Below are 21900 nucleotides of genomic sequence, written 5' to 3' on the forward strand. Positions count from 1 at the left end.
ATTACTTATCAATAAAGATCAGAAAGAATTGAAACCTGGAGGACCCTGTATAAGAGAGAGTTCAAAATTTCTCCTGGAATCCTGTTTTCTGATGGCAACACTGATAGCTTGAAGCTGACTGTCATTAAATGAGGACATCAACATTTTCTGCATGGCCTGAGAGAGCTTGCTTAGTTGAACTTTCCCAGATTCAGGATACCCAAGGGAACCATCAACTGGATTTAAAATAATTGGAAGCATAGGGATATCATGTAGTGATGAAAGAGCTTGAAATTCTCGAAGCTGAGGGGTTATACTCATAAGACGACTTAAAAACCATTTACTCCGTTCGATAAGAAACCTTCTCACTTTATTTAAACGTGAAGAACCATTTGGAAGATAAAACCTGATTACAAGAATTATTGACCAACTTTTATCACTTTTCTCACGTCTCTCCACCTGAGATATAAACCAAGATAAAACAAGCCTAGATAAGGTATACAGTCTTACAAATTAAAATAAAAAAGAAAATGAGGTTAATACCTTTCCAAGTACATGCACATGTTGGGAAGATTTTTGAAGGGGCTCTTTGGTGAGCAAAACCAGGTCATTCTCTACACAACCTCTAGATACTAAAGACTCGTTTTTCTCGGGACGGCACCGAACAAGATGAAAATCATCAATCCTTTCAACTGAAAGTATACATAGGCTGCCACAAGACATGTCATCTGAAGAGGACTCTATATATGAATTGTGTAGCTGAGCTTTGAACTCTTCCAAAGCCAATGGCCGAAAAATTTCAACGTAATGTTTTGGTGATTGAAAACATAAAGGCACCTCTCTCAAATTCACTGAAGCTGTGTCCTCAACTTCATTAGCAGAACATAACCCCACAACAGCAAAGTAATCCATCTCTAAAATGGGTTTATACCAATCATCCAATCTTGGTGGCTTAAGTCTTCTAATTGCCATGTCCTTTCTACTAAGGAAACCCATTTTATTTTTTATTGGTAATTGAAGTGGAACAACTTGCCGTTTGGGAGCAGAAATGCTTGGCTTTGTAAGGACTAATTTTGGACGTTTAGAATTACTGAGTGCACATTCCAAGGGATCATCTTCAGCATCATGTATTAAATCTTCAATGATAGCATTCCCCTTTTCTGGTTCCAAAGAAGGAATAGTTTGAGCTGATGATTGATAATGCACAAGTCGGGAAGAAGAGCTGGCTTTTTTAAGTGATGCAGCAATCTCATTGACATCAGACAACTTATGTGGTTGCTTGTCTATGCCTATGCCTATGCCTATTAAGGGGATAGGAGATGTTTTTCTTCCACTAACAGATGACTCAGCTCTACAAGAAACTTGAGTATCATTATCTTGCTTTGGGGAAGAAACTTGAGTGTCCTTGACAAATGTTCTTGGTACAACAGGTTCAAATATGTTTCTCGAACAACTAGTAATGTTGAAAACCATAGAATAATCTGACGGTAACTCTTTACCAGCCACATTTGGGGAAGCTGCTTTTTCTGCTTCATCATCTGATACAATAATGACATCCCTACCTTTGATTATTTTTGTTGGCTCTTTGCCCTTGGTGTGTAGAACTTGGTTGCCACAGACCCTATTCTCTGGAGCAGGGCTTCCCTTCGCAAATGAAGGTTCAGGAAGTAATGGCTTTGTTTTTAATGCTTTCCCTAGAATAGACCGAGAAGTTTCTTTGTGCAATGAAATTGTTAGGTGATATATTTTGTCCTTCAACTCATCAACTGCAACTGCATCTAGTATGCAAAAGTTATACATATTTAATATATCTACCAAAAGCAAGGAAGTTAAGAGAAACATGAGATAATGTGCAAGAGGGGAAGAAATAAACCTTGTGATATGATTGCTTCAATGGCATCAATAGTGCATGGAGCTGTGCCACCATGTGAACCTTGTAAAACGTTCAGCAGAGCAAACATGCACTGCTTCCAATGTCTGCTAATGACAAGAAGAGATGACCTCCCCCAGTCCACCAAATCAGAGAGCCATCTGATGTCAAAAATATCTGGCTCAGGCACCATGGATCCTGAACTCCCGGACCACTCATTTGCTGATGACCTCACCCTTTCATAAACAACAGGTAGTGCTTCCAGTAGCCGAACACATGTCATCTGTAAAAATAAAGAAATAAAGAAAATGGAAAAAACTAAGAAAACATAAAAAAGAAAATTCATAAGAGAGAAAGGAAGAAATGTCTTAAACGGGAAGTTGATATGAAAGAGCAAATGAGGCAAGAATGAATGATAAAAAATAAGAAAAGGGAGACATTTCAACATTCTATACCTGACAATTCTTGCTATTAACAAGCTCCTTTCCTTCCTCTAAGCATTTCAATATGGAAGGCCACATAATTGCTGAGAGAAGATAACAGAATTTCTCCCAAGATTTCGTGACCACAACAATTGCCGAATTTCCAGGTCTAACCGAGAGATAGTCAGAACAAGGTTGTCGCAAAAATCCTCCCTCGGATATAAATTTTGCAGAGTTTAAATCCTGGCTGATAGGTGATTTCTGAGAAGTAACTACTTCCTTTAATAGTTTACGCATGACAAAAAATAGGTGATGGAGATCATGAAAATTTCCCAAAAAGGAATCCGCTTGGATCTGAAAGTTGAGCAAAATTGTAATAATGTTAACATCATGGAAATGTTGCTTTTAGTCTAGTCAACATAATAACCTTAGCTTCAAGTATATCAGCACGAGGCTTGCCAACAGATTGGTTTAACTTTAGTGAAAACCCTCCAATGTCTAGAAATATTCATTAACAAATGGATTTTAGTAATCTATTTTAATTAATGCCTCATTCTCATGCATCCTTCTAGAGAGTACAGAGTATAGAAATCAAGTTTTTTTCATTTTACTTCAATAAATTCTGAAACTTTTTTTCTCTCAGGCATGAATTCATAAATCCACCATTTCATGCACTCGCACTGCAGTCATATTTCTCATTTGAAAACTTCAGTTCACCAGAATAACCTTTTCTTGCGGGAGGATTGGTTGGGCCTGGGGGCAAGGTGCTGTGTTGTGCAGTAATTCTATGGAAGAAATAAACAAAAACTAAAATAAAGCAGCAAACAAATTACAAGGTCCTTGCTACCCTTAGCTCAAAAGGATAACTAAAGCGCCAAGAACCAAAACGCAACAAAATCATAATCCTTATATGCAATGCTACCAACATTACAAAAACATAAGCATCAACATCACTGTGTACCTAACTTCTACTAGCTTCTTAGTTCATGTCTGAATGGAAACTATCAACTTTTATGCTGATGATGTAGAAATTAAAGAACAATAAAAAAATAGCACTATGCTACTCAAGTAACAGTCATATGGCAGAGAATATGAACTTGACATTTATCTTTGACAATTCAAGGAGTTTGTTCCCTCCATGACATCAACAAGACCACAAGTTGATCATACGGCATTAACACCTCAATCTTCCATGACAAACATATATAGAGGAGTCAATGCAAAGAACAAAAGTGTCTCTCAACACCCCACTTATTAGCAAAGGTAGCATCACCAACTACAAAAATGCTTTTCTTGATGAGCATGTCTTGACTTTACAATTTCAAGAGAAAGGAAGAAAAAGAAATTTAAACCTTACATTATGGAATGAACTTAATAATATTGATATCCCCTAGGTTTATGCAGTAAAAAGGACTTGCCAGTCCCTTCTTTTAGACAAATTCAGCCAACGCACATGTCAAGCATGGAGAGAAAAGGCTATATACAGTCCATCTCGCTCAGGTCAACCCAGGTAAAGTGCAAATAAACTCAAAAAATCCTTATCAAATTTTAAACTGCGGATTTTTCCACCCAAAAAAATCCATGGAATTTATACCATCACGCTACATGCTTCCAACTTTTCAATAATTTTCGACCAAATTTCACATGAGATCTCCTAAAGTTCAATGTTTAAAAATTCACAAATGCTATCCAGCAAAAAAGATGCAAGTTCACATAACCAAATGCCCTACAACGGAAGAAAAGTGCTTGTCACTCCATTCTTAACCAAAAAAAAAAATCCTTGCAGGTCCCACTTCTTAAATAAGATCCTTACAGAAGAAAAGTGCTAATCCAATTAAGTAAAGACTAAGAAGTAACTAGGATAAAAGCAAAAACTTCAGAAATGGATAAGCATGGTCTGAAAAAAAATGAAAAATAAACCCAAACAATATCTTGTCAACAGAAACATGAACACTTTGAATCATTGAAGCTGGCTAACTTTAAACACAATGTAACCCATAAATCTATGTACCAGTTTCAAAGATTACCTGTTTTAAAGCAAATCTCATCCCCAAAAACATTGCAGATAGAGAAGATGCACTAGAGCAAAGAAACTGAAGTCCAGAAGTCAGACCTCGTGTATTAGAAACATGCTCCAATATAACCCGATCAACTTGCCTTATGATCTGCAACAAGTAGACTGGTGTTATGTAAAAAATTATAAAAGATGGAAAAGCAATCTAATATCAGTGAATACAATGTCTTTTTTTACTTCTCATTGCATGTTAGCACAAGTTCCTATATCCTATTAAAACTCATAAAAGTATTACATGGAATAATTTAAGTTGGCACACACATCATTAGGATCTATAAGCAAAAGTATCAAGCTCTCTGCCATTCTTGGTTCCCAAGTCCACTGCTTCTGAAGTTCACGATGCTCTATTTGCATGACAAAATGGGCAGCAAACCTAAATCAAATTTAAAATATATTTCCAGTAAATGCTGCAACACAAAAATAACAAACGGATATTGTAATCATGACAGGAAAAAAATGCTGGAAACCTCTTGAATGTTCTTATTAGAAGAATACACATTGACGACGCCTTAACAGAGTTTCTGGTCTCATTCCCATCTCCACCATCATCAGAACCATTTGGAACCTCCCACATCAATGATGAAGAAATTTCTCCAGCATATGATGACAACCAGTTGTCTACAGAAAGTGATAACTCCACACTAGACATGGACTCCAGCATAGAAATATGAGCCAAAGCCCAAAAAACAGCCTTTGAAAAAGATATAGGAAGGATTGATGGATCCACTTTAATTAAAGCATCAAACCATAATGCAGGAACACACGTCCATTCTTTACATTCACGAGAGGTAAGCTTGCTTTGGATGCCAAAGAAATTCCAACAACTGTAATCCTTCTCCTCAATATCATGGGAAAAATGGAGTTCATCCTCATCATCAAAAAAATCAGCTGAGATGCTCATATTATCCTTTGAAACGGAATGGTACTGTAACTTCAAAGAAATCAAAGCAGAAGCATCAGAAATCATAATTGTATTGATGAGATCAAATGCTGGTTGACGCAAAGAACTATGAAGAGATGAATCCTTCAGCGAGCTAACCAGAGAAGGACCCCTGTTTGTCAAAATCAAAGTTCATATTATCCATATCTGCAATAGAAAATATAGTCTAGCACATGCAATGCATATTACTGCTATCAAAGAAGGAAATCACAATTGGCACCAAGTGTATTGCCTTCACCCCAAAAGACGGAATTCTTTTTATTGTTATTTAGCTGAATTAACCAGCAAAATGGAATTATGCTGGTAAAAAACCCAAATATATATACAGTAAGTCATGCTGGCAAAAACTCCTATGCAAGTGTAAAATTCATATGCAGGTGTACTGCATGAAATTTCTACAACACCAAGTTTATAGTCATTTCTTCACCACATGAGGTAATATTAAGTGTCCAAGTAATGTATTATGCACTCCGTTACTTTGGGAGGAAAAATGTTGCAATACACCAGTTTCGAAGACCGTCTAAGAAGCCACAGGCGCCTGCTTATGCTGGCTATCCATATAAAAAACTTTTCTTTTCATTCAATCATGCACGATTCCGATTATGCCTGTCGTAGGAGGAACTTGAGTATTCTTCGGTGAAAAAGTGCTGCCGGTGATGGCAAAAATCGTGTGGAATCAGCAATATTACTTCTTTGATTAGTTGCAACAGCATGAGCAAAAGATATGAGACTATTTGCTTTTCAATTGTTATCTACTTTTGTTTTTAACATATATAATGTGGCAGCAAAGGACGCATTGGTATGGAAAGAAGGTTAAAAAAGAAGCAGGTGAGAATAGTAATCATTCTAGAAATATAGTGGAGATGTACAGGATGACTTTGCATCTGCTTTGTGTTATACTTTGTATAAGACACTTAAAATACATCCCATCATGCAGAAACGTCTTTCCATTATGGAATTGTTAGGTAATAAATTTAATATGTATGATCTTTCTCACTAATAGATATTCTGAAACCTACTAAAGAACAACATTCCTTACTCCTAAGTCCTAACTATCATAGAACAACTAGTAGTTCTCAAAGGAGTTTCAGATGTCTTTCAGCAAAAAAAAAAGGAGTTTCAGATGTCATACAAGATAAATATTTAAATCATTTAGTGGCATAAGAATGGTTCATTCAACAATGAAGGCCATAATCAAATATATAAAATTCATTACCTATTGAGACCTACGAATACAGATCAACACAAGATATTCCCTTTAATTCACACGTGTTTCATTCCTACAATAGCCTAGATCACCCAAAATAGAAATGCCTTCATATTGTTTGACATAACTTACCTCCATTCGAACCATTTTTGGTTTTAAGCTCCTCTTTCCCTACTGCATGTACAACCATAGTCAAGACACAGCACCATGGTAATGACCATTTTAGGCCATCACTATACCCGCTCAAGCTATCTCAAACAATTATCTCTAAAACCTTGTTAAATTAAAATATGACTGCCCTCAAATGAAATCATCTCTGAAGTTATTTCTGCTTGTATTGCTACATATTCACCCTAAAATCTTTGTCTCTGCTATCTTTGTTATATGCTGGTGTAGGTTCCCCACTTACAACACCCTCATCCATGCAAAATCTTGTAGTTGTTTTACAAAATTTTCCCATTATGTTAAAATGCCATCCAACTAATGGTGCATCATATAAAAAAGACTAATCGGTAGGTAAAAAGACCTACTTTATCAGTCATGCAATTTAAGATTATACAACCAGGGATAACCATCCAAAGTTTCCCAAGATAGTCTATGAGGGAGGGAAGACAAAATTTGTCAAGGAACAGCATTCATTATGAGACACAAGTGATAAGCTCAAAAATCAATTTTAGAACACAATCCATGTAAATGTAATAAAATAAAGAGGGTCAAAATTTTCCGTGATCAAGAAGATTCAGACTTATAATATATATTTTGAAGAGAGGAAAACATTGAGGTGAACATGTGGTACATATAGGAAAGATGGAGTTAACAAAAATTATGATGCACAAAAGTAAAATCGATGCAAGGGAAACTAATTGTAAAGGTATAGGCACGTACAATTAGGTTTAAAGATAGCCTTATAAAAAAGCCTCTCTCTCTCTCTCTCTCTAGGAGAGGCTATGAGGGGGTCTTGAATTCCTATATCGGGTCAAGGGAGTGGAAAATAGCTGGGCAAAATTTCGAAAGGATGTAAAAAAATTATCACTAGAACTGTTCAATATGTGGGTCGGGTCAAGATTGGGCTGGGCTCAGACCAAGGTATAAATAAAATTAGTCAGCCCCGAACCTAGCCCGGCTCGAAATTCAGGCCTATCTTCCAAGCCCGAGCCCGGTACTTACTCAGTCTTTGAGCTTCAGGCTGAGCAAAATCAGGTTTCTTGATGGCCTAAGTCCCTACTCCTCACAACCCCAATTCGCATTGATCTCCAACATCGAACACCTAAAGCTGTAAGTAATAGTGTCGGGCTTCAATCCCGCTGCCTCAATCTCTTTGATCAAATCAAGCACGTCTCGGGGCTTCCCATTGAGGGCCAGGTAAACCACCCGAACATTATAAACTAACAAATCGGGCTTGCGGCACTTCCTCTTCATCTCCTTCCACAATCTCTCAACCTCCTCAGGCCTGCCCTCTTTATAGAAGGAATCAAGAAGGGCGGTGTAGGTGACGATGGTGATCTCAATTTTTTCTCCTCTATCTCCTTCAAGACGGCTAGGGCCTTCTTGGCATCGCCAGTGAGGCAATGGGACTTGACGAGGATGCCATAGGAGAAGTTGTCGGGGCGATGGAGAGGTGGTGGGTGAGGTCGACAAAGAGGTCGGGGATGCGGCGATGGCTAGAGCAAGGAGGGGGACTAGTTAAGGGAAGAGAGCATGGCATTGAGGGAGATGGCAATGCGAGGGGGACCAAGGAAGGGGATCTCATCAAGGGTGTGGAGGGAGTGGTCGAGCATGCTACCGGTAGCATAGGCGGTGATGATGGTAGCAAGGAAAGGCCCGTCAAAGGTGTGGGTGTCCTTGAGGGGCTCAAGGAGGGCCTCAATGTCAGAGAAGTGGCGAATGTGGGCCAAGTGGCGAATAGTAGGGTCGAAGGCATGGTGGTCGGAGAAGAGGCCAGCGACGGTGGCGGGAGCGGAGGGAGGAGACTAGGACAGAGAGGGCATCCATGGGTGAAGAAGACGAGGAAGAAGGTGAGAGGTGTTTTATATTATACGATATATATTTTATAGTATATGATATGATATATATTTTACATTATATAAAATCTGGGTCAAGCTAGGCTAAAGTCAGGTTGACCTAAACCCGAGTCTAGCCTATTTAACAAGCAAGCTCTTTTTTCGGGCCTGGCCCAGCCCACCAGCCTTAAAATCCATATCCATGCCCATCTAAAACATTTTGAGCTTGAGCAGGTCGGACAGGCCGTTCAGCCCATGAATAGATCTAGTTGTCATCTAGCAGCAAAAAGCATTGAAGCATTCACAAATTCATTCCCATGTGTGGGGCAAGGCTTCATCATAATAGAATTATGGTTAAATATTGCATAAGTGCACAATATATACAATGATGTATAGAAAAATAATCAGAGTACCAAGTAATTGAATGCATAGAGCACAAAAAAATGGCATAGATTTGCTTAGAGCTTACCACATATGAGCGCACTCAAAAGGCGGGCATGGAGGATTCATTATATAGCCCCGATGAACGATAAGGAGAGCAATCTGAAAGCATATTCATAAAGATGGCAAGAAAATAAATATCAGAAGAAAATATGATTAGGGCATTAAAACAAAGAAAATGATAAACTTAAACTACCAAATATAGTTAGTGTGAAATTAATCAACATAAAAAATGTGATATTAATATAGACTTGTGTTAGCCTTTTACTTATGTCAAAGAAATTAATGTTACAGAAAGGAAATCCCCCAACCTTACAAGCATTTTTTCTTGTTAGGAGACTGAAGTTACTACTCTGAGTCACTTGATGTAGGAGAAAATAGAGGAAGTGTCTTCGTTGTTTTTCATGCTCGCCATCTTGCAAAGCCTCAAGAGACTGGATGAAGAATTACATAGTCTATTAGTAAGTAGTTGCATGTGAAAGAAAAAAGGGCAAGTTTACAATGAAAATCGTGTGTATGCAGTATACATAGACATAGATCTACGCATGTGTGCATGTATGTATGTATGTATACATACATACATACATACATACATATATATATATATGTGTATATATATATATGTATATATATATATATATATACACGTGTACATATAAACATATATACATAAATATATATATGTATGTATGTATGTATACTTGTCTGTCTATGTGTGCATATATCTTCACTCATGTGTATATATGGGCGTGATACATATAGGGTGTAAATAAAGGACCTCACACCTGCTATAAAATTCAATATTCCAAGTTGCGAAACAAAATTCTAAATGTGGCTTTACAAAGCTAAAATTCCCATGTACTGAATATCATTTTTTCTAACTTTTTGCATAAGCCGGACTGCTTACGTAAATCTAGTATATAAACATCCCATATAATCAGCATACTCTAGTTTTAAAATTGTAGTGAGGAAGTACTCAGTCGGTCCAAATGTTGCCTGTGTGTCAATTCCTCCTACAAGGTACAATGTGTTAATTTGGGGAGAAATTGGTGCCTAGGATCCTCCAAAGCAAGGCATGCAACCTCGATGTCAGGTACCATACTGGTATGTTGCGGATTGGTATAGTACAATATGCATCCAGTACCGAGATAATTCTCGAGCTATTTTTCTAACTTTTTATCACGGTACTGTCCGAAACTGGATGGTACCATATGCACCCTGGTTTTGGGCGGTATCGAAAGGCATGGGTTGGTACGAGTTGGTATGGAGCCTATACCAACCCAGATAGTGTTTTCATGTTGATATTGACCAGGTACAGCATGGTACGCCCTAACTAGGTGGCTCGCGGTGGTACCGCAAACATTGCTCCAAAGTATATAATTTTTGTAAATAAGCATTTTAAGTCTCTTACATCACATCCAACAGTTTAGATTTCCATTTTGCAACTTGGGTTATTGAATTTTATAATTAATTAAAGTTCTATCCTTGCACCCTACATGTATGAATGTATAAGTTAGACACATAAGTATATGATGAGAAACAAAACCAGATTTCTAGGAAACAACTTGCAACATGAAAAGATTGCATCATATAGATAAGACTGATTTGTGGACATGCCTGCAAGAATGGGAGGAAAAGATCAAAAATCTCTTTATGGCTTTTCTCGTTTCGAGTGTGAAAACACTGACCCAATAGTGTGTTGCACATCATGCTTGGAGATATTGTAGTTCTCAACCAAAGTTTACATCCTAGAAGCACAAGTGACCAAGAAAGAAGCAAATTATCTCTTAAATTGAAAGAAACTGTTTAAACATGTAAATTGTAGTTAAATAAAACCCACCAAGCATTTCGAAGGACACCCTAAGGCACGCAATAGCACTTGAAAATTCTGGTGTGTCATCACTGACATGGTTGAGTATAATACTTAGGAAAACAGGATATTTCTCCAGTATCCCATCTTCAAATGCTGGGGCCTCAAGAAATCCTAGCCTACAGATTTCAAGAAACAAGTTTCAAAAGTTACAGATAAGGAAGAGAATAATATAACTTCCGGCAAAGTAGGTTTGAAGAGTCAAGAAGAAGACAAACGAGTATCTTTAGATTTGAAGATTTAGATTTACGTACAATGTTTTCATTCCAAGCCATACATTTATACGCTCAAGCTGAACTCTTGACCTCGTAGTGCCCAAGGTTGATGGTATGACCTCTGTTTCTAGAAACCAAATGTATTTCCTTAACAGAGGTTGCAATGGTTCCAAATCTGTCACACTCCTAAAAAACAGTAATATTAAAGTAACTACCTCATTTTTCCATATATTAATTCTGAATGATAAGGGCAAATTAACTAAGTAGCACAATGAAGAATAAGAGGTAGTACAATCCACTGATCATACATGTGATAAAGCAGGCATGCTAATAGACTAAGACATAGAAATGCAGAACTCTCCCATGATCAAGTTAAATTGAAATATCACATCACCATATTATAATAGGATGACATCACTATAAGAGCATGTAATATGCCAAACTGCTTATTTTTCTTTTTCGCAAATCATGATTATTCTGTCCAATACATTTCAGCTTTCAAGCCTAACAGACCAAAGCAGATGCCAATATTTCAGATAAAAGTTTAATTGAATTTACCAAAATCAATGCAAAACCAATATGCTTCTGTATCAGCATGTCCTAGTATTTAAATGTTGGTATAACACATTATCACCACCTCCTGCAACATTTAAATTTTAAACCAAACCTTTCCATAGAAGAGATGTTTATGTTACCAATTAACTGACATAGATAAATATAAGCTATCTGTTCTTTACAAAATTACGAGCTACCAATACAACAATAACAGTTATTCAACAATTTCTCACATCATGTTATGTTTATACTTCTTTGGTTTTGCATACTGTGATAATTGGCCATTTTTATGATTATTTATTATTAATTTTTTGCATTCAAAGTGTTTAAAAGAGGCCAGCTGAAACATTCGGACTTTAAACACAGCCTAGCTTACTCCAAGGTTGAAACTTAGGGAGCATGTGGCATCACTTCTAGTTTTCAATTTTCAGTTTTTTATTAAAACGAAAACTAGTTTCCTTTTTTTCTTAAAAAAATGAAAATATGAAATATGTTTGGTAGTCACTTAGGTTTTGTTTGGCTACGGCTTTAGTGGTAAGGGCAGTGGTGGCTGTGGCCAGCACCCAGAAGCCAGTGATCGCAATGGCTAGTGCCCGGCAGTCAATGGCAGTGGTGGCAAGACATGGTTACAGAGGAAATAATGGTGGTCATGGGCTATTTAGGTTTTCAAAAACTTCAAAAACCAGATTTTTTAGCTTCTGCAAGTTTTCTAAACTGGGAAAGAGTTTTGAGAAACAAAAAATGGAACAAGATGCCAAATGCCATTTCTACCTTAGTTGTATCAAAAAAAGAAAAAAAGTGAACACTGGTAACTGCAACCAAGGTTCACCGTACCAGATGCACAATACTGTACCAGTACCAAACCGGTATGCAGTCTCATAGCATACTGATACTTGGTACGCCTCACCGTCTCGTAACGTACCGTTGCTCAGTACGCCTCGCCATCTCGTACCATACCCAACACTCGGTACGCCTCGCCATTTCGTACCGTACCACATACCGATACTGTAATAAGATAGCACTGGTACAGAATCCAGTACTAAGACGGCGAATCTTGACTACAACTATGCCAATTCACCTTGTTCAGTAGGAAAAGCAAGGAGGTCGTGCAAGGACTAAGGATTAAAGGTATCAGCAGTAACTAGTCCTAAAGATCAAGGTTTTTGAACATCCTCTGGGCCACTTCAGAATTAAGAATTGTAGAAAAAGAGTGGACATCAAAATGGAAATGGACATTATAACCATTGAAGAACTCATTCCTTCATGTATACATTTTTATATCATATAACTACATCATGAAGTTGGTTTCCCATTGTAAATGCATCTCCCTTCATAACTGTTACAGACCATTCAAAATTTCAAAACTATATGATTAAAACTCAAAATTATAAGACATGACTAAACAAGAGCAGTAAGAAAAAGGGACTGAAAAACATTACTTCAGCTTCCCCATGCGTCCAGCAAGACGAAGCCCAATCGCTCGAGCTCTTCCACTTTTAAAGAAAAGTAGGGCATAGACTCCCTAATGATGTAATATGAACAGTATTTAGAATATAAAAAACCAAGATGGGAAGAAGCAGGACCAAAATGTCACTAGAATACATGCAGAAGAACCAGAGAAATGTAACAGCAACAAAATCTGGAATAATAATTACCAGATATTGATGATTGCCAGTAAGTGTCACTTCACAACATTTATCAATTGCTTCGAGAAAGATCTGGAACTCATTAACCAATGACTGGTCATCTAACAGAATAGGATATGTTAATACCTGCAATGGCCAAACATGACTAATTATTACAGGTGGTGAAATCAAAGTTCTAAGCATCAATTGGCAATGTACTTAAACAACAAGTTCAAGGAAAACATTGCAAAAGAGAAAAAAGGATAGGGCCAAGCAAGCATCATGAACCAAAACAAAGAGATATTTAATCACTCAATTTATTTATTTATTTAATGATCAAGACAAGTATCATATTTGATGTCGATAGGATGAAAAATATATATTATTAATGTTTTAGTGGCAAATATGTCTGTTGAGCTTGACCACCAGGCATTGTCGACAAAGTAGAGCAAAGTTTTTCAGTGATGCAGAGGAAGGTATTCATCATGTGAAGTGGCTCTTGACAACGTATTTACAGCAGGAACCAAATCACTGCAGTCAGAGGCTTTCTCAGAACATGTGAATTGGCTGTTTTGCAATCATTTTGGATAAAAAAAATTGATCCATCTGATTGAAATGCAAAAAGATCTCACTAATATTTTAAAGAGTAAAAAAAATAAAAAAATAAAAAGCAAAATCATATAAAGTTAACATGCAGAATGATCTCATGCAGTGTTCAAGGATGATAGAAAAAACAAACAATTACAAGTTAAATATCTACTGAACTTAAAGTGAGTTAGCCTACTATACCCAACGCATTCCACTAAATTCTTTGCCTTAAATATGAGAGCACATCTTTCACAGGTGGTACTCTGAGAACTTAATACAAAATTTAAAGGTAAATAAATAATTAATGTCATGAAGAGTGCCATTAGGTTTATAGAAAAGTATAGAAAAAACATACTTCAAACATCACACTGACAACTTCATTGCCATGATACTGAGGATCATATTCTTTACTCAGCAATCCTGCATTGATTTCTTTAAGATGCTCAGTGATCCTCTCTTCATCAAGACAATATAATACTTTAAGAAGAGGATCAACAGTATCTAATTCATATTCAGCACTATAAGTTTCCTGGGCTTGATGGTGTTGCCATATACACTGTGTGCAGTGCCTCAGTTCTCGAGAAATTCTCTTCCATATAACTTTGCAAGGTGAGTTATTGAAGTAATCATGGAAGGTTTCCAAAAGTGGTCGCATTAATTCTGAACAGGAACACCAGATATGGCTTTCATTTGGAAGATTGACCAAGAAGTCAAAGCAATCTGAAAACCTGCAGCAAATAATTAGAAAGTCAAACATGGGAAAGAATATCAAAATGATTGTTCAATATAGAATATGATAGCACATGTAATAGAATCAGTGGTAGAAATTTCAGACATAAAAGCTAAACATACATATTTAATGGCCGATTTGTCAGAAATGAAGAGAACTTGATCTAGGCAGGCTGAAATAAAAAATTTTGCATGTTTGTCTACACAATATAACAACATTGAAGCCCAAAATGTTACATCCAATTCAAAACCCCACTCTTGAAATGCTTTTTCTCTTGGATGAATACATAATGGGTTTTGTAGAACTTCGGTGTGGTTGAACTCATCAAACAGTGCATCATAACAAACCAATAGAGCTTGATTTCATATATGAAACATGGACTCAGATACAGGGCATTAATAATACATGATACAGATACTTCAACATGGCAAATCTGGAAAAAGTAACACACGACATGAGTAGGTATACATGCATACATGTGTGTGTATAAGATATAGATATAGACATAGATATGTATGTATGTATGTATGTATACATGCATATACAGATTCACATATATATGTGCGTGCACGCATATATGTGCATTCATATGCATATAAAAATGCAGCCATAAAGCATAGTATGCTATCAAAGTTACATAGTCCATACTTTATACTATAGCATCAACTTTACAAGTTGATCATTTAGCCCTAATTCAAGTTCCCTAATCCATACATCATACTCTAATAATAACAACATATACTATAGAACTGACCATGCATTGTGAAAGGTCTACATTATAAAAAGAAAGAAAACACCCTCTCCCTCATTTTAAGATGTCTCGAGGAAGTATCTCAATTGTATCGAGGAAATATCTGGATTTTTGGAAAAATAGGATATTTAACCAGGCACATATCTGAGAAATATGCAGCAAGTATCAGTATCCATTATGTATTCAGAATAGACACGACATGTGATTTGAAGTATCCTTGCTTCCTTAGATTTCATTGTATGTTGACTGCCTACACTAGAATCAACAAAACTTCCCATCTTGTTATAGCTTAAATGCATCTTACATCACCATGTTAGCAACACAACCAGCACAGACCAACTAGTTCATAAATTCTAAGTCCTGCAAAGACTCATAAACAAAGTGAAAGATAGGGTCCTTCATGCATCCGAGTGCCAGCTTATTCCTTTTCCTTTCAGAAAAGTAGTCTAGTTACGGCCAACCACAATTAAAACCAACTAGGCCTGCATATTTTCTAAGCAGCTAGTTGTAGCCTCACCAAATGACCATCGAAAAACAAAGACCTTTCATTAGGTAATGCTAATAAATCCAAAGTCCAAACAGTCACCTATTTTCACTTCTAAATTAATTTTTTTCCAAGATTAAAGGTGAAAATTTAGAGGCTCCTCAAAAAGATTCTAGCCAGGTTTTAAAAACATTCTCACTGTGAGACTAAATTCTCAATCAACAGAGAGCTACCTATCAACACAAATGGAACCCCCATTGGTAATTTTGATGATTTTACCAGCATTATCAATGAGAGAGAAAGCAAATATGTTTACAGGTAATATGACAAGGAAGATTTTGTCCCTTTAGGTACATGCACCATGACAGTGGCAGACATGGTTAGAAGAGGGCTCACAGCTGTGACACATATTTGTAGGTGGAAAAACACCAAAGATGATGGCACAGACCTCTATGTACATAAAAGTATTATGCACTCACTTCTGCAAGATGAGGAGGATTAGCAAATTACAAAGAGGCAAATAAGCGGGTCCGGGTAGCGTTGGAGGAAAGAAGAGTGAAAAAGTTTGTCAGAGAGGAGAGATGTTTGGCAAAAACATTTGGATGCCAATGCCAATTTTTTGGAGGACCTTTATTTGGCATGTTCTTGGAAGTGGTGCAGGAGAATAATAGTCAACATATTACTATATCAACATTTTGCCCTTTTTTTCTAAACGTGAAAGACCCAAATCACCATTGAATAATTTATTAAGTTTTATATTAGAAAAGAATTATTGATTTTTCTTTGTATCTAGAAAGAAAAGCACAGTGATTATATTACCTAGGCATCAGGCCTTGATCGAATTTTTCTATCTTTTTTTTTTTCCATTTGTACATGTCAGAATCCATATCACACATCTTAACAAGTTTCGGCACTGCACAAGGACTCACTCCCTTTAGTGAAGATTCTCAAGTAATATATCTTACTCTGTCTCCTAAAATCTGGTCTAAAATCCCAATCTCATCTATTGTACATCCTACTTAAAGAGGAAACCAACATCTCCCAGGCAGGTGCATTGACCCTTAAAAGAATCATGGATGATTCTAAAAAAGTAACTACGAGGCCAACCAGGCCTACCAGCCTCACGTGCCACACGACATAGCACACATATCTTACTGTAAGCTCAACCAAGTTCACTTAGACAAGGTTGTGCATGTGGTTAAGTAATGTTAATTCTGCAAGAAACTAGCCAAGTTCAGGCTTCACTCACACTCTGGAAGATCAACAAGCTAGGACTTAAGTTTCTTATATCAAATCGAATCAGATTAATCAAGTCGCTGTAAAAGCTAACTTAATCAGTAACACTAATAGTGTATACCAAATTTGGCATATTTTGAAGCAATGTCATAGATCCAACCAAATTTTTATAGTAGAAAATCTTGACCTATCTAAGTTTGGGTACAGGAACCAAGAGACCGAGCGGCATCATTATCTCAAACAGAACATATTTGCTTCATTATCTCAAGCAGAACATATTTGAGAAATGGATCTTGTTGCTTACCAAATTTAAACTTCGAAAGTGTACAACATTCGAAGTTAACAATAACCTGTAGTACCTAAAAGGAAACAAATCATAAATGTTAAGAGCCTAGAACTAGGGTCACGAAAATTTCATGAAAGAATAAGCAGACCAAATAAATCTGTTACCCTATATGAAGTTGAACTAATTGAAATTGTGTAGTAATATGATTCTTGGACCTGAAGTCAGAAAGCTGATATCCTATCGGCAAAACCACTGTTTCATATGACTGACACCTAGTTACCTACCTTAAGATTTGTAAATTAGTATTGGATGTTGTCGAGTTGATATTTAACTTAGATGATATGTTTCACCTGAGGGTTCACAATTTTTTTAGGTTTCTCCTTCTTTAATTTTTATTTTTTATTATTTTTTGCCACCTTGACCACTGAATGCCTACCTAGCGCCTAGGGCCTAGGCACTAGGCCGCCCCATTATGGCCCACATGCTGCTTAAGGTCTTTAAAAGTTGAAGCAATGACCAAAACCCATCCTTTGAAGCATATAAGTACATAGGCCCCAAAAAAGGCCAAATTTACATTTACATATTTTTATTTGTTTTATTTTCATCCTAGCATCAAGTTGGCACAAAGAATCAAAGAAATCCCTAGCTTTGATGAAGGCCTCTCAAGTAGGAGAAAAAAAATGCATAATGGACTTTCTTATGGCAACTGGAAATACACATGAGAAACATTTTATGAAGTCAAGGGAAAATAATTGGTTGGGAGCATGGTTTCAAGTGTCAGATGGTGCTAGTCTATTCAAATGGACACATACATGCTGGAACAATATCAGCACCAAGTATTGGTTGGCATGGCACGAATTAAATATTTTTTTAATATTTTCCTATAAGAAAGGCTTTTAAATTTTCTTTTTCTGTTTCAGCATGAAACAGCAGGCGTTCTGACCATTTGCTGGCGCACCTTTTCCCACCAAACTTAAATCCTTGGTTGGGTTTCTCTACTATACTGTCCATTTTTCCTTTATTCATGGCATGAGGAAATTAAACTTATGAAAAAATTTCGCATTTTGTAACCATCACCACTCTGAGAAAAAACTTTTGCCCCATGTAAAAAAATGAGATGATGAAATAAGAAAAATGAGCTTAAATAGTAAAAGTTTTGTTCCCACCCCACTCGAACACCATTCCATTGCCATCCACCTCTATATTAGTACCTTTCCCAATTAAAATGTCTCAAAAAACAAGTTGCATGGCCTTGGTAAATAAATTGAAATACAACTCATAAGTTCTCTTACATCTCCAAGCACTTCCCAACTAACCAGTTAATTTGCATGATATTTAAAGATTCCTGTACCATCATGAATAGTTCGCAGAATATTGTCTCTGGTATTATTGAGCCAGTTAAATTAAGACCTTCTATCAGCCCGTTAGAACTTTATCATTTGAAATTAATACCAAATCATGCAAACTTTCATTTTATATCAATATACTACATTTGCATAAGGAAGCATCAGCAGAATAATTTAACAAAGCTATGTCATTAGCATTCGTCTATTTTATCTCTATATTTGATGAAAGAAGCATAGGATCTATCGGACAAATGGCACCGAACTGCATGTGCAAGTGTGTGTGTGTGTGTGTGCGTGCGCATATGAATGTGTATGCATTAAAACTAGCATATGTAACTACAAGCAAGCTCTCCATATAATGCCAACTGCCGCCAACATCAGCTTGCTGTATACATGATGATAGATGGAGGGGTAGGGGGTGCGGGGGGCTCCAACAACCAGTACTGTGATATTGGGTAATCACTGCTTTGTTAGCTGATTGTCTAGAGATGCATCAATTAAAGCATATCAAACTGTTCCCAATGGGTTCGCACGGGAAAGTAGAAATGAGTAAGATCTAAATCTTGCTCAAAGGCCAAGAAACAAACTTAGCAACCTAAATAAATTAACAAATAAAGTCTACAAAATGATTGGCACTGGCATGATTATATTAGGAACAAGAAACATAGTTCCTTCCACCGGCTCGCACCATAAGCAAATGAATATAGAGATGCCAAAAGATCCAATATACCGAATGAACAGCTCAATCAATTAAAGCAAATAACATTCCAAAACCCTGCAAAAGCTCGTTGTTTAACTCACTTTTTCAATAAACCCAATCTACCATACTTATCCATGCATCAGATGGCAAAAGAAAACGCAAAGATCAAGAAGGGGAAAGAAAAAAAGCAAGACAAGGCATTGGAGGCCGAAATAAATGAGAAATCCAGAGGAGAGACGGGGAAAAAAGAAGCGAACCACCGCTCCTTGGCTCTTTTGATCCGGAGGAACTCCTCGGGGGAAGGATCGTCGTCCTCTTGCTCCCGCTGGATGCATTCCCACCGAGACACGAGTTCTTGATGGCTTCGGCCCCGCTTCTCCATGGGCCGCGAAGATCCACACATGGAACGTCAGATCAAGAAGACACCGGAGGGCGTTCGTCCTTGCCTTCACGATCGAATCTGGCGATCGAAACCAGGCCTAGTGTTAGGGTTAGGGTTAGGATTAGGGTCAGGGTTTCGACGCCCTCGTTCGTTGCCGCCGGGGAAGGCCTTCGCCCTTTCTTGGAGGGGGGGGGGAAGGAGAACTGGGAAATGTTTGAAAAGGAACGAGCAACGAAGAAGGACGCCAAATATATCGGACAGCGGAAGGAATTGGGGAGTGACGGAAAAAAAATGGAGCGTGCGTGGGGTAGAGACCAAAATGACGGATATGCCCTTCGTTTTCCGACGGGCGGGAGCCGGGAGGTCGAGTGCGCCAAGCCAACTATATCAGTCAGAATGTAGAACTATTATTTTTAACAAAAAAAAAAAAACTCATGCATCTTCCGTTTAGATGACGGATATCAGTTGGATAGACGGTTACCCAGGGATGGAAACAAATCAGGCATAGATCAGAAGGGCTATTACCCATATCCATTGGTATTTACCTCAGGTCGGGCCGGAGCGGGTAGAGTTAAGATGTGTTGAACGAATTAAATAGGGTAAAACTATAAAAATTAATTTTTTTTCTATATACAAATTATTTTTTTATTTTTGTGGAAAAAAATTGGGAAGAGTTAAATATATCAAGCTCGGAATCTATTTTATCATTAGTCGTGCTCCCCACAAATCTACCGTGGATCTAGTAAAACACGTCCCATTATGATCAAGTCAAATTGAGTGCCTTATGAGGCAGAATAAATTATCATTTCTACTGTACCCATCTCGTATTTGCCTTAGAGTGGAACAAGATGATTAGAGTTGGACAAAAAGAGTTGGCCAAATCCAATCTGATAAAATTACATAAATTATTATTTGTATATATAAAATAAATAAATAAATAAATAAGCTATAAAAAATAAATCTTAGTATTCTTGATAAAATTAAACAAAATAAGAGTCGAATGTATAAAACATAGCCAACCAAATTTTCAATAATAACAAAAACATAATAAATAAAAATATCATTCATTAAGAAACTAAATGCCTTTTAAACTAAAAAAAAAAAATCAACTAAAAAATAAACAACTAAGCAGCACGACATGTAGCCTTTTACGTATTCAACCTTTCTCGCGAGTAGAATGGTCAAGATAAAAAGATTGTGAGAGGATTTGTAAAAAATTATATATGCACATCAACTTTGGAGCAGGTTTTGCTATTACCATATTTATTCTAGATCTAAAATCCATTCCATTAGGGTCGAGTATGCAATAGGAAAAGTAAATTGTCAGCCTTAATGTTTCATATGAACTACATCATATGTGTCTTTGATATCTTACTAGCTTATAACTTGTAGGATGGATGGCTGTATTTTTGCTCCTTCTTTTTCAATCGTATTCTATTTCATTCATCTATTTTATTGTATTTATTCTATATGCATTTCAAAAAGCAGTTAGAAAAATTAAAAAAAATTGCACCTACAAGCTATTTATTATTTTCTAAATTTGATGTTCCTCCAGTTCCTTTCTCTTCCATTTCCTCATTTTTGTCATGGATCACAGAAATTACTTTTAATTATTATCCACTTAGAAATGGATCAAGAAGACATCCAAGTTCCTTAAGAATCAAGTTCGGAACCCTGCCTAATTCGGACGCAAATTAGAGAGGGCTGATTCTCCAATTATAGCTATCAATGATTTATGCAATGGCGATAATATAAGCCCTACACTGCTGCTGCCTCATATACTGCATAGGGCCTATACAAACATGGTGTTCGTACCAATCACGCATTCTCCTTGGAGATTGGGTCTTCTCCAGTTCATGTTTAACACTGTGATAGTAGCGACGAACTTTGATTTTGTAGGTGTAATTAGTCTCATAGACTAAATTAACTTTGTTGTAGGTTTTTCTAAATCAACATTCTAAGTCAATCTCCTTGGAGATTTTTATTTTTTTCTTAGGGGTTGGGGAGGTGCAAGAGAAGACTATTCAATCAAATTTAAATCCAAACTCTAATCCACGCATTTTGGAATTCTAGCTACATTCTCTTGACTCTGGTTTAGAAAAAAATATTGTCTACACTGTATGCACGAGCAAGATCGTAGCAGCTGGTTTCTATAATGATACATCAAAATATATTATTCTTGATGCATAAAGCATATAA

At 36.8% G+C, this 21900-nt stretch overlaps 1 protein-coding gene and 1 pseudogene across 6 annotated transcripts in view; both read right to left on the reverse strand.

Annotated features, from left to right (window-relative positions):
- Positions 1 to 20087, reverse strand: part of LOC103713146 (P-loop containing nucleoside triphosphate hydrolases superfamily protein) — a 28244-nt gene extending 8157 nt beyond the window's left edge. For 2 of the 6 annotated variants that reach the window (XM_088709215.2, XM_039129801.3), the window contains exons 1-16: positions 19577 to 20087; positions 14142 to 14514; positions 13229 to 13345; positions 13013 to 13095; positions 11058 to 11204; positions 10774 to 10922; positions 10551 to 10681; positions 9245 to 9367; positions 8962 to 9035; positions 4813 to 5397; positions 4607 to 4718; positions 4299 to 4436; positions 2305 to 2625; positions 1853 to 2132; positions 523 to 1751; positions 36 to 438 (exon numbers count right to left, since the gene is read on the reverse strand). In XM_088709215.2, the coding sequence (XP_088565341.2) occupies positions 36 to 438; positions 523 to 1751; positions 1853 to 2132; positions 2305 to 2625; positions 4299 to 4436; positions 4607 to 4718; positions 4813 to 5397; positions 8962 to 9035; positions 9245 to 9367; positions 10551 to 10681; positions 10774 to 10922; positions 11058 to 11204; positions 13013 to 13095; positions 13229 to 13345; positions 14142 to 14514; positions 19577 to 19722 (4411 nt within the window). In that variant the 5' untranslated portion in view covers positions 19723 to 20087. Of the gene's footprint in view, positions 1 to 35; positions 439 to 522; positions 1758 to 1852; positions 2133 to 2304; positions 2626 to 4298; positions 4437 to 4606; positions 4719 to 4812; positions 5398 to 8961; positions 9036 to 9244; positions 9368 to 10550; positions 10682 to 10773; positions 10923 to 11057; positions 11205 to 13012; positions 13096 to 13228; positions 13346 to 14141; positions 14515 to 19576 lie in introns of all 6 variants that reach the window. The other 4 variants (XM_039129799.3, XM_039129798.3, XM_088709217.2 and 1 more) reach the window with 3 other exon arrangements.
- Positions 7574 to 8702, reverse strand: LOC148700326 (pentatricopeptide repeat-containing protein At2g18520, mitochondrial-like; annotated as a pseudogene).
- Positions 20088 to 21900: the final 1813 nt, after the last annotated feature.

Source organism: Phoenix dactylifera, chromosome 12, assembly GCF_051530095.1.
Source record: "Phoenix dactylifera cultivar Ajwa chromosome 12, Ajwa_hap1_PhDact_Kaust_v1.1, whole genome shotgun sequence".
Classification (NCBI taxonomy): Eukaryota; Viridiplantae; Streptophyta; class Magnoliopsida; order Arecales; family Arecaceae; genus Phoenix; species Phoenix dactylifera.